At 34.5% G+C, this 12411-nt stretch overlaps 1 protein-coding gene across 3 annotated transcripts in view; it reads left to right on the top strand.

The window, feature by feature from the left end:
* The first annotated feature begins 3078 nt into the window (after positions 1 to 3078).
* The window catches only part of LOC143224788 (uncharacterized), a 53046-nt gene continuing 43713 nt past the window's right edge, over positions 3079 to 12411 (top strand). For 2 of the 3 annotated variants that reach the window (XM_076453093.1, XM_076453091.1), the window contains exons 1-2: positions 3079 to 3099; positions 8214 to 8760. In XM_076453093.1, the coding sequence (XP_076309208.1) occupies positions 8216 to 8760 (545 nt within the window). In that variant the 5' untranslated portion in view covers positions 3079 to 3099; positions 8214 to 8215. Of the gene's footprint in view, positions 3100 to 4435; positions 4457 to 8213; positions 8761 to 12411 lie in introns of those variants that run through there. The other variant, XM_076453092.1, reaches the window with a different exon arrangement.

Below are 12411 nucleotides of genomic sequence, written 5' to 3'. Positions count from 1 at the left end.
GTAGAATCATGAAATCGTAGTAGTTGGCGGTGGGTGGTGATGATTAATTGCCTTTCCTCTCGTCTTACACTGCTAAATCAAGACGGCTAGCGCAGATAGCCCTCGTGAAGTTGCGGGGAATTCAAAGCAAAACAAATTTCCCTTGCTATAGAATGAATCGAACCAAGCATAATACTTAGAACTTATAGCGTATAATACTATTCTAGTCCTGGTGGGAAATTATGCCATATACTTTAACCAGGAAGTATATTTGAAAACTTACATATGAGTTTATATTTTTTCTACATTTATATGCTGTTTAGCTAGCTAAAACTCCAGTCTTCGTGTATGAAAATATAGACAACGGATGCATTAAAGTAATCAATATTGAAATTTCAAGCACGTTAACAGGTTAGAATGATGAAACTTTGTACTATTCGTGTGTGTCTACTTGTCCTTCCCTTTTCCAAGACTGTCAAAAGTCTGCAGTTTCGCAAGTTTAACATAAAGATATGGGTAAGAAAAACTATTTGAATATATGTTATATAATTTTAGTTGTTCAACACAAAAATATTTGCAGAATAGGTTTACTACCAAGAACTTGATAGGTGAAACATCCCATGGAGGATTAAAAAACAGGATAACACAGGAATAAGAAGGTTGAAAGTGATTATAAAAAATCTAGGAAAATCGAAACACGTATGTTTGAATTTCGCGCAAAGCTACATCAAGGCTCTCTACTACAACCGTTCCTAATTTCACAATGAACGGAAAGGCAACTCGTCATCACCACTCACGCGCCAACTCTTGAACTCCTCTCTTACCAATGAATAGTGAGATTGACAGGTCGCTTTATAACGCCAAAAGGGCGAGTATGTTTGGTGGGACGGGGTTTCGAAGCCGCGCGCCTACAGATTGCAAGTGCCCGAACCATCTGAACGTGCCATGCCTGCCGAAATAAGAAATGAAATTTTCTATTAAAAAAAAATGCGGTTCGTTAGAGGCTCGCGTGTTATCACATAATAATAATTAGTAGTTTTAAATGGTATTATTTGATATCGTACTAAGAAGCATTTCATCTAGCATTTAAAGAAAATAACATTAGTTTTTATTACCTATTCGACTTACGCATACTGCATAGAATTACAGAAATATAAGTGTTAGGCCTAGTGTAGTATTTTTTATTCTTAAGTAATTTAATTTGTTGAAGCAAAATTTTTGATATACAGGAAAAGGCAAGTTAAACTAACAACGAATTGTGTTTACATTGCTATAAATCGGCAATACATTAGATAGTGTGTATTTGCTGTTATCAAACTCGCTCAACATCAGTTAGTATTTTCAACCTTACCAGAATTTTAGACTTTAAAGCCAGTCAGCAGCAACTTTGTCTCATGGACTTTCATTCGGCTCCTAGATCCGAATGACGGAATTAACTGTCACCTTTTAACGCTTCCAAAATAAAAAATGCAGCGAATTTGCAGCGGTATCGCTCTTCGAACATTGGACTTTCGAAAAGCAGCCCGAAACATTTATCACTAGCAACGCCTAGCTATGTTAGTAAACTTTCTTGTACTTTAATATACTTGTTTTATGACTTACTTATCGGATTATCTTCTTTATTACGGTATGAGCTTACATATTACTCATACAGACGATGATAAAATAACACTGAAAATGAAAAGTTTAGGTCTGTACACTCATTAGGGTTCGAATTTGCGTATCTTGCGTGATCAAAAGTGCCGCTTGCATGAAGTAACGACCTCAAAGTTTTGACCGACACGTGTGCGTACATAGATGCCAATATACAAGTTAGGTGGCTAGATAACTCAATAACCGATCTCAAAACACCACCTGGTGTCTATCTCTCGGCTGTACGATCTTGTGTTTAAATTCAGCCAGCATTACTTAAAAGATAACAAAATAAGGTGATATAAGTATACCTATTTGGCCGTATGTTATAGATAGCGACATCTGTAAGCATTTTTATGTACTGTGTGTACTTTTAAGTTGACGCAGACGTCCTTTAACCACGCAACTTTTATTGCACACCAAATTGAGGTAATTTAACGTAAACTTTTCCAATGTGTATATATATATATATATATATATACATATGAGACTGTAAGTTAGATGGTAAGTTAGTTTCGTGTCATTCCTTTGTAACGAATTTCACTAATAATGTGTCATTTGTGTCACAAATATTGATATAAATTGTAACTATGAGTTATGTAATGGCTATTGAGTTGAAATGTTATTGTTATAGATTCGAATATTACTGTTAGGCCTTTACCGAGTACCACCTAATGTCTTAGGATATTGTTAACCGAATAGGCTTACTTCCATTCATGTATGTTTTTGTAGCTAAGAATTATGAATGTTCTACAGGACGAAAGTTATACACAAGAAAAAAAAAGTAACCAACTGTGTTATTTTCGTGAAGTATTAAAAGCTGCATTATTTTAAAGAGTTTCTTTTCTGAAATGGTCAGGTGGTTAGGGGCACTTGACTCAATATCTGAGACTCACATGCTCGAATCCCCGGCCCACCAAATACGCTTCAGTCGTGGGTGTGTTTGTGTTATAATGTGACGAATTTCGGTAACAGAGTAGCCCAAGAGTTGGCAGTTGGTGGTGATGACTGGCTGCCTTCCCTCTGGTCTTATACTGCTAAATTAAGGACGGTTAACGCAGATAGCCCTTAAGTAGTTTTGTGAAATTCATAAATAAACGAACAAACTTTATGTATGAACAAGTTTGGATAATCTCAAAATATCAGGCTATCAAATTATCAAATCCAGAAAAGTTCGCTTGTTGCAGGTTGTTTTTCTTAACCAAAGGTATAGAGTACTTCACGATACACGGAGCTTAATACTCAAACTACTACTATCAGTATCATCTTGTTGAAAGCTGATATTTCATGTCTGCCTCTCACTCGTGAGAAACTTCACTGTGTCACGTTATCTTACACCTATCTATCTGTACCAATAAATATTTGCTCTTGTAGAATACATGATACTACAGACGTCATGAAGCATGTATGCCAGTTTTTAACTGTGAAAACCAGCTCTGAAAAATGTTCATTGGATAAGCCTAAATGCCAAGTGGTCAAGTTAATGAGGTCTGTATAGAAACTTGTTGATTATTTGACATTTGAACTTCAAAGAGACTATGAATGTAAGTTATACAGAAAAATTAGTTTCGTGATACATACATACTTTCAGATCTTGGCCCGGTATTGCCAGATGGGTTAAGGGGTTCGAATCCTATTGCTCCAAACATGCTCGCTCTTTCAGCCGTGGGGTCGTTATAATGTGACGGTCAATCCCATTATTCGTTGGTAATAGAGTAGTCTTACACTGCTAAGTTAGCGCAGATAGCCCTCGTGTAGCTTTGCGTGAAATTCAAAAACAAACTTTCAAACCAGTCCACTTAATTGGCATACATGATCAAAAAATGAATTATTTTATAAACGTCAACAAAATAACAGAAACTCTCCTTACGTTGTGTATAATTATAACAAAAAAACTATTTTTAGTCTAAGTTATTGTAATTTGTTAAGAAATGAATTCAGATGTGTGATTGATCCTTTCAAGTACAAAAACTCGAAAATGCTAAATTACTCAATTTTTTATCAGATCACAATCCTTAAATGGAGGTTCGAGCAGTGCTGATAAATATAGTATTTATAAATATTTTTTTCAATTTTTGTTCTTCTACTGTGGGGCCTGGCATGGCCAAACGAGTTAAGGCATTCGACTCGTAATCCGAGGGTCGCGGGTTCGAATCCCGCTCGCACCAAACATGCTCGCCCTTCAGCCGTAGGGCGTTATAACGTGATGGTCAATCCCACTATTCGTTGGTAAAAGAGTAGCCCAAGAATTGGCGGTGGGTGGTGATGACTAGCTGCCTTCCCTCTAGTCTTACACTGCTAAACTAGGGACGGCTAGCACAGTTAGCCCTCGGGTAGCTTTGCGCGAAATTCAAAACAAACAAATCTTGAACTGTCCACTGAAGTGTCTTACAATTACACAAGTGGAGGCATCTATAAACAATCAGGTTTATAATTTGAGATTCTCTCACGTAAACGCGTAAATAACAGCCTAGCTTGTTAAGTGTAAACATCATAGCACAACGACTTCTCCCATTAAAATTTTCTGCGTTCATATTATTATTATTATTCTGTTCGTGTATCCACGTGGTTACACATACTTTGAGTGCAGTAACCTTTAATCAACTCGTCGCTGATTGGTCCGTTTGTATCGATTTACATTGACTACTCCTTCTAAGGCTTACGGCAAACAAACAGTTAAAGCGCATATTTTGAGTTTTCGTTTTTACATTTTCAAACTTAACCCTCTGTTACTTTCATACACACACACACACACAGAAAGTCCCATTCAAGTTAGCAGTTTTTTTTTATGAACTGCACCAAGGATTAGGAACAACAGAAGATATATAAATCTATGAAAAAAAATGTAAACTACTTCCCTTCTAGAAAACTATGGTGTATCGATTTGTGCCTTTCTTAAAACCATGGTGTATCGATTTGTGCCTTTCTTAAAACTATGGTGTATCGACTTGTACCTTTCTTAAAACTATGGTGTATCGATTTGTACCCTTCTTAAAACCTATGGTGTATCGATTTGTGCCTTTCTTAAAACTATGGTGTATCGATTTGTGCCTTTCTTAAAACTATGGTGTATCGATTTGTACCTTCTTAAAACTATGGTGTATCGATTTGTGTCTTTCTTAAAACCATGGTGTATCGATTTGTATTTTTCTTAAAACCATGGTGTATCGATTTGTGTCTTTCTTAAAACTATGGTGTATCGATTTGTGCCTTTCTTAAAACTATGGTGTATCGACTTGTGCCTTTCTTAAAACTATGGTGTATCGATTTGTGTCATTCTTAAAACTATGGTGTATCGATTTGTACCTTTCTTAAAACTATGGTGTATCGATTTGTGCCTTTCTTAAAACTATGGTGTATCGATTTGTACCTTTCTTAAAACTATGGTGTATCGATTTGTGTCTTTCTTAAAACTATGGTGTATCGATTTGTATTTTCTTAAAACTATGGTGTATCGATTTGTGTCTTTCTTAAAACTATGGTGTATCGATTTGTATTTTCTTAAAACTATGGTGTATCGATTTGTGCCTTTCTTAAAACTATGGTGTATCGATTTGTAACTTTCTTAAAACTATGGTGTATCGATTTGTACCTTTCTTAAAAACTATGGTGTATCGATTTGTGCCTTCTTAAAACTATGGTGTATCGATTTGTGCCTTTCTTAAAACTATGGTGTATCGACTTGTACCTTTCTTAAAACCATGGTGTATCGATTTGTACCTTTCTTAAAACCATGGTGTATCGATTTGTGCCTTTCTTAAAACTATGGTGTATCGATTTGTGCCTTTCTTAAAACTATGGTGTATCGATTTGTACCTTTCTTAAAACCATGGTGTATCGATTTGTGTCTTTCTTAAAACTATGGTGTATCGATTTGTGTCTTTCTTAAAACTATGGTGTATCGATTTGTATTTTCTTAAAACTATGGTGTATCGATTTGTGTCTTTCTTAAAACTATGGTGTATCGATTTGTGTCTTTCTTAAAACTATGGTGTATCGATTTGTATTTTTCTTAAAACTATGGTGTATCGATTTGTGTCTTTCTTAAAACTATGGTGTATCGATTTGTATTTTTCTTAAAACTATGGTGTATCGATTTGTGCCTTTCTTAAAACTATGGTGTATCGACTTGTGCCTTTCTTAAAACTATGGTGTATCGATTTGTAACTTTCTTAAAACTATGGTGTATCGATTTGTACCTTTCTTAAAACTATGGTGTATCGATTTGTACCTTTCTTAAAACTATGGTGTATCGATTTATGCCTTTCTTAAAACTATGATGTATCGATTTGTGCCTTTCTTAAAACTATGGTGTATCGATTTGTGCCTTTCTTAAAACCATGGTGTATCGATTTGTGCCTTTCTTAAACTATGGTGTATCGATTCGTGTCTTTCTTAAAACTATGGTGTATCGATTTGTACCTTTCTTAAAACTATGGTGTATCGATTTGTGCCTTTCTTAAAACTATGGTGTATCGACTTGTGCCTTTCTTAAAACTATGGTGTATCGATTTGTAACTTTCTTAAAACTATGGTGTATCGATTTGTGCCTTTCTTAAAACTATGGTGTATCGATTTGTGCCTTTCTTAAAACTATGGTGTATCGACTTGTACCTTTCTTAAAACTATGGTGTATCGATTTGTACCTTTCTTAAAACTATGGTGTATCGATTTGTGCCTTTCTTAAAACTATGGTGTATCGATTTGTGCCTTTCTTAAAACTATGGTGTATCGATTTGTACCTTCTTAAAACCATGGTGTATCGATTTGTGTCTTTCTTAAAACTATGGTGTATCGATTTGTATTTTTCTTAAAACCATGGTGTATCGATTTGTGCCTTTCTTAAAACTATGGTGTATCGATTTATGCCTTTCTTAAAACCATGGTGTATCGATTTGTGCCTTTCTTAAAACTATGGTGTATCGATTTGTGCCTTTCTTAAAACTATGGGTGTATCGATTTGTACCTTTCTTAAAACTATGGTGTATCGATTTGTGTCTTTCTTTAAACTATGGTGTATCGATTTGTGTCTTTCTTAAAACTATGGTGTATCGATTTGTATTTTTCTTAAAACTATGGTGTATCGATTTGTGTCTTTCTTAAAACTATGGTGTATCGATTTGTATTTTCTTAAAACTATGGTGTATCGATTTGTGCCTTTCTTAAAACTATGGTGTATCGATTTGTAACTTTCTTAAAACTATGGTGTATCGATTTGTACCTTTCTTAAAACTATGGTGTATCGATTTGTGCCTTTCTTAAAACTATGGTGTATCGATTTGTGCCTTTCTTAAAACTATGGTGTATCGACTTGTACCTTTCTTAAAACTATGGTGTATCGATTTGTACCTTTCTTAAAACTATGGTGTATCGATTTGTGCCTTTCTTAAAACTATGGTGTATCGATTTGTGCCTTTCTTAAAACTATGGTGTATCGATTTGTACCTTTCTTAAAACTATGGTGTATCGATTTGTGTCTTTCTTAAAACTATGGTGTATCGATTTGTGTCTTTCTTAAAACTATGGTGTATCGATTTGTGTATCGATTTGTGTCTTTCTTAAAACTATGGTGTATCGATTTGTGTCTTTCTTAAAACTATGGTGTATCGATTTGTATTTTCTTAAAACTATGGTGTATCGATTTGTGTCTTTCTTAAAACTATGGTGTATCGATTTGTATTTTTCTTAAAACTATGGTGTATCGATTTGTGCCTTTCTTAAAACTATGGTGTATCGATTTGTGCCTTTCTTAAAACTATGGTGTATCGATTTGTACCTTTCTTAAAACTATGGTGTATCGATTTGTGTCTTTCTTAAAACTATGGTGTATCGATTTGTATTTTCTTAAAACTATGGTGTATCGATTTGTGCCTTCTTAAAACTATGGTGTATCGATTTATGCCTTTCTTAAAACTATGGTGTATCGATTTGTGCCTTTCTTAAAACTATGGTGTATCGATTTGTGCCTTTCTTAAAACTATGGTGTATCGATTTGTGCCTTTCTTAAACTATGGTGTATCGATTTGTGTCTTTCTTAAAACTATGGTGTATCGATTTGTACCTTTCTTAAAATTATGGTGTATCGATTTGTGCCTTTCTTAAAACTATGGTGTATCGACTTGTGCCTTTCTTAAAACTATGGTGTATCGATTTGTGCCTTTCTTAAAACTATGGTGTATCGATTTGTGCCTTTCTTAAAACTATGGTGTATCGATTTGTGCCTTTCTTAAACTATGGTGTATCGATTTGTGTCTTTCTTAAAACTATGGTGTATCGATTTGTACCTTTCTTAAAACTATGGTGTATCGATTTGTGCCTTTCTTAAAACTATGGTGTATCGATTCTTAACGTATTCATCAAACTGTTGTTTATTTGTTTATGGCCATTGCTTCCTTTTATTTTCCATCAGGGATTAATTTTTATGTGAAAAAGATTTATTTAACTAGTTATTAATATATATCAGAATTGCTGGTATGGGCATTAACACTTTCAGTTTAACTAGATATTAAACAAGAAGTGAGGAAGCAATATGGCGGTTTTTTTTCTAAGAAAATTGAACTATTTTAGGTAATTTTTTAAAGACATTTTCAATATTTTTGTAGCCATGAAAGTCCAGTCACCAGGAATAAGTCAACATAATGGACCACCAAGAGGCCATAACCAATACAATGGACCACCGAGAGGCCATAGCCAACACAATGGATCACCAAGAGGCCACACTATTTATCACGTTCCCAAGGAAAAACTTTCCAGAGCTTTGTTCCTAAAGATATGGTTTGGAACTATCGTTTTCCTCTTTGTTGCTGGTGTCATTTTGCTCGTCCTGGGAGTTGTTTTTTGGCAAACGGGTCTTGCACTCTTTCTTGGTGGTCTCTTTTGTTTAACTCTTGCTGTTCTGACGTTGGCCGTATACTTTTGGTATCTTCGTTGGCGAAAGACTGGAGTTGTCGACAAGAGAAGATACGAGCAAAATACGATATCTACTATTGGGAATCCTGAGTTATACACCCCAGCCCCCCTACAACTCAAATCTGACTATCCTATGGGACCTCTTCTCATTATGACTCTTCCCAGAACCAAGCATTTTCCATCATCCCATCCACTAGGTGACGCTGCTGTAGAATCAACTCCTGATATTTATAGAAAAATGTAAGTATATGAAGAAAATAATTTTGTGTACTTCTCACCTAAATATCTTATTTGTTAATAACATAAATAAAATTCATAAGGATTAAAATACACTTGCTTAATCTGATTTATATCCAAACATCTGTTGTTCAAGAAGTATATTAGTTTGTTTGTAGTTAAGCGCAAAGCTACATAAAGGGCTATCTGTGCTCTACCTACCACGGTTATCGAAACCCGGTTTCTATCCTTGTAAGTCCGTATAAAAATTGGCCTGGCATGGCCAAGCGCGTAAGGCGTGCGACTCGTAATCCGAGGGTCGCGGGTTCGCTCCCGCGTCGCGCTAAACATGCTCGCCCTCCCAGCCGTGGGGCGTATAATGTGACGGTCAATCCCACTATTCGTTGGTAAAAAGAGTAGCCCAAGAGTTGTCGGTGGGTGGTGATGACTAGCTGCCTTCCCTCTAGTCTTACACTGCTAAATTAGGGACGGCTAGCACAGATAGCCCTCGAGTAGCTTTGTGCGAAATTCCAAAACAAAAAAAAACAAACAAACCGTATAAAATTCAGTAGTGAAACATAAAGTGTCTAGACTGTTATTGTGTCTGACGAAGGCCAGCCGACCTGATGCGCCCTAATATTAGGCTAAAGCTCTCCGACACTGAAGAAACCAGATGTAATATGGTTGACATATTATAGCCTATTCCTCATTTACTTTCACTTATGGGCTTTTAGAATATGTACTTGTATACAGAATGACATAAGTTTTAAGTTTCGATTCAACTTACAATCATATCTTGGTGTTCTTTTCTACAGTCGCTTACATTATCAGTAATCTCACACGTGGTACCTGGAAACAATTAGTACCTGTTTAGTGTAAACATTTCTGTTATATTTTGAGCTCATAATTTTCACAGATGAAACTCATTCATTTCTTCCTTTCAACAGAAGAATTATAGTATCATGCTGGTACAGCGGTAAGGTAAATTCAGATAAACCGATCGTGGTTTTGCCATAAGAAAACACACACATACATACCAGGATTATAAAGTGTTTTTTCCCACGCCGCGATTATGATTTTTTTTCTACGAAACAATTATGAAATTTTTTAATGCTAGGATTATAAAGTTTTTTTTTTCCTACGTTAGGATTATAGTGTTTTTTTCCTACGTCAGGATTATAAAGTGTTTTTTCCTACGTCAGGATTATAAAGTTTGTTTTTCCTACGTCAGGATTATAGTGTTTTTCCTACGTCAGGATTATAGTTTTTTTTTCCTACGTCAGGATTATAAAGTGTTTTTTTCCTACGTCAGGATTATAAAGTGTTTTTCCTACGTCAGGATTATAAAGTTTGTTTTTTCCTACGTTAGAATTATAGTGTTTTTTTCCTACGTCAGGATTATAGTGTTTTTTTCCTACGTCAGGATTATAAAGTGTTTTTTTTTCCTACGTCAGGATTATAAGTTTGTTTTTTTTCCCACGTCAGGATTATAGTGTTTTTTTCCCTACGTCAGGATTATAGTTTTGTTTTTCCTACGTCAGGATTATAAAGTTGTTTTTCCTACGTCAGGATTATAAAGTTTGTTTTTCCTACGTCAGGATTATAGTGTTTTTTTCCTACGTCAGGATTATAAAGTGTTTTTTTCCTACGTCAGAATTATAGTGTTTTTTTCCTACGTCAGGATTATAGTGTTTTTTTCCTACGTCAGGATTTATAAAGTGTTTTTCCCTACGTCAGGATTATAAAGTTTGTTTTTTTCCTACGTCAGGATTATTATAGTGTTTTTTTTCCTACGTCAGATTATTATTATAGTGTTTTTTTCCCACGTCAGGATTATAAAGTGTGTTTTTCCTACGTCAGGATTATAAAGTTTGTTTTTCCTACGTCAGGATTATAAAGTGTTTTTTTTCCTACGTCAGGATTATAGTGTTTTTTTTCCTACGTCAGGATTTATAGTGTTTTTTTTTCCTACGTCAGGATTATAGTGTTTTTTTTCCTACGTCAGGATTATAAAGTTTTTGTTTGTCTTGTTATTTAAATGTTTAATGTTTTATTTGCTTTTTGTTAATTTATTTTGGTCATTAAATTTGTTATGTTTCTTGTCAAACCTTTTCTTCAATTTTTAATTCTGGCACTTTAAGAAATTATTTTTCTGTGCCTTAACTTTCAGAGGTTAGAGGGTTCTTTTTGTTTTTTAACCTAAATGTTATCCCGTTTGTTTGTTTGTTTTTAGTATAAAACTGCAGAATGAGTTATTTGTGCTTTGTTCAACGCAGGAAATCGAACACCGAATTTTAACGTGTCAATAATTATTCACACTTTCCGCTGAGAGACTATAAATTCATTCTTCAACACACTGTGTTTCTAAACGTAATTTAAGATATTTTTTAATCGGAAGGTCTTAAGAAGTATGACTGTTACCAAGCGACCTGTTATAAAGCGACCTCTATCTTTTTACTAGATTTAGTTCGTTAAATAATTAATCATATCAGTTTTTATTGGACACAGTTGTCACTTCATTGGCATCTAACGTCTCTAACAAAACGAGTATTCGTTGTGAAACTGTTTTCAGGTATCAGCAACAATATGAAATTACGACTATTATAAAAAAAAATGCACATACCAATCACAACGACAACAACGGCTGGTATTGTGTGTTTATGCCGCCACAAGAGTCAATTGTGTTAAAAGCTCACACAAATTTGTTTTGTTGCGAAATAACATTTTTTTTTTGTGTTTATTTACAAACGCAATTATGTTTATAGAATATATATTTGGCCTGCAATCAAATGTTGCTGGTATGTTTTTCTTACCTTGACGTAATATAATACCCTCCTCTACCCCAACGTGCACGAAATAACGTTCCGGAACCTCATATCTACTTCTGGCTATTGAACTGGTTGTCATATAATGAAGGCATCTGTAAACGTCAAGGTCAAATAAGCACCAGAAATACACTTAACTGGGTTCTGAAGGGTAGGACGCCATACTGAATTTTTTATTTTGTTTTCTTTCCGAATCACTTTATCAACAGGGTGGAGATTGCCTTCAAGGATACGTACAATAAACATCTAAAGATATATTAAATAATGTGATCTGAATTTTCCAGGTAATTATAAAGGTAACTATGAACATTATATGATATTCTACACTTATATTGAGTTATTTTTATTATAAGTGTTAAACTTGTGTTGGTAATAAAATAAATTATATGAATAGTTTATTTTTGGGGTGGAGGGAATATATTATATTATACAGAGCTCGCTATTCGTTACGGGGTACACACACCCCCCCCCCGCGAATAGCGAAAACCGCGAATATTGGATTAAGTTTTAAAACTTCTATGTATGAGATTATATACGGTACTAAATGCTTCCCAGACACTTTCTAAAGACACTCTTACTCATTAATACAGTAATAATGTAGTAATACTGCATGCAGTCATGTATTTCACTAATGTAGTAATGATAATGTAAACACATTTTAATTTTGTACTGCAACAATATTTTAATCAAAAAGAAACGTAGGTACAGAAGGACAGTAACACCGCATAGTATAGTTACCCATACTGTATTACTGTACCGTAAAGTCATTTTCTATGCGTACAACACATGTATTAGAATTGACAGAAAGTGGAACAAATTTAAAGGCAAACTTAGACAGATAAATACAGTA

The sequence above is a fragment of the Tachypleus tridentatus genome, chromosome 9 (genome assembly GCF_004210375.1).
Source record: "Tachypleus tridentatus isolate NWPU-2018 chromosome 9, ASM421037v1, whole genome shotgun sequence".
NCBI lineage: Eukaryota > Metazoa > Arthropoda > Merostomata > Xiphosura > Limulidae > Tachypleus > Tachypleus tridentatus.
The sequence above is the reverse complement of the archived record's forward strand: the minus strand, read 5'-3'. Positions and strand labels throughout refer to the sequence as shown.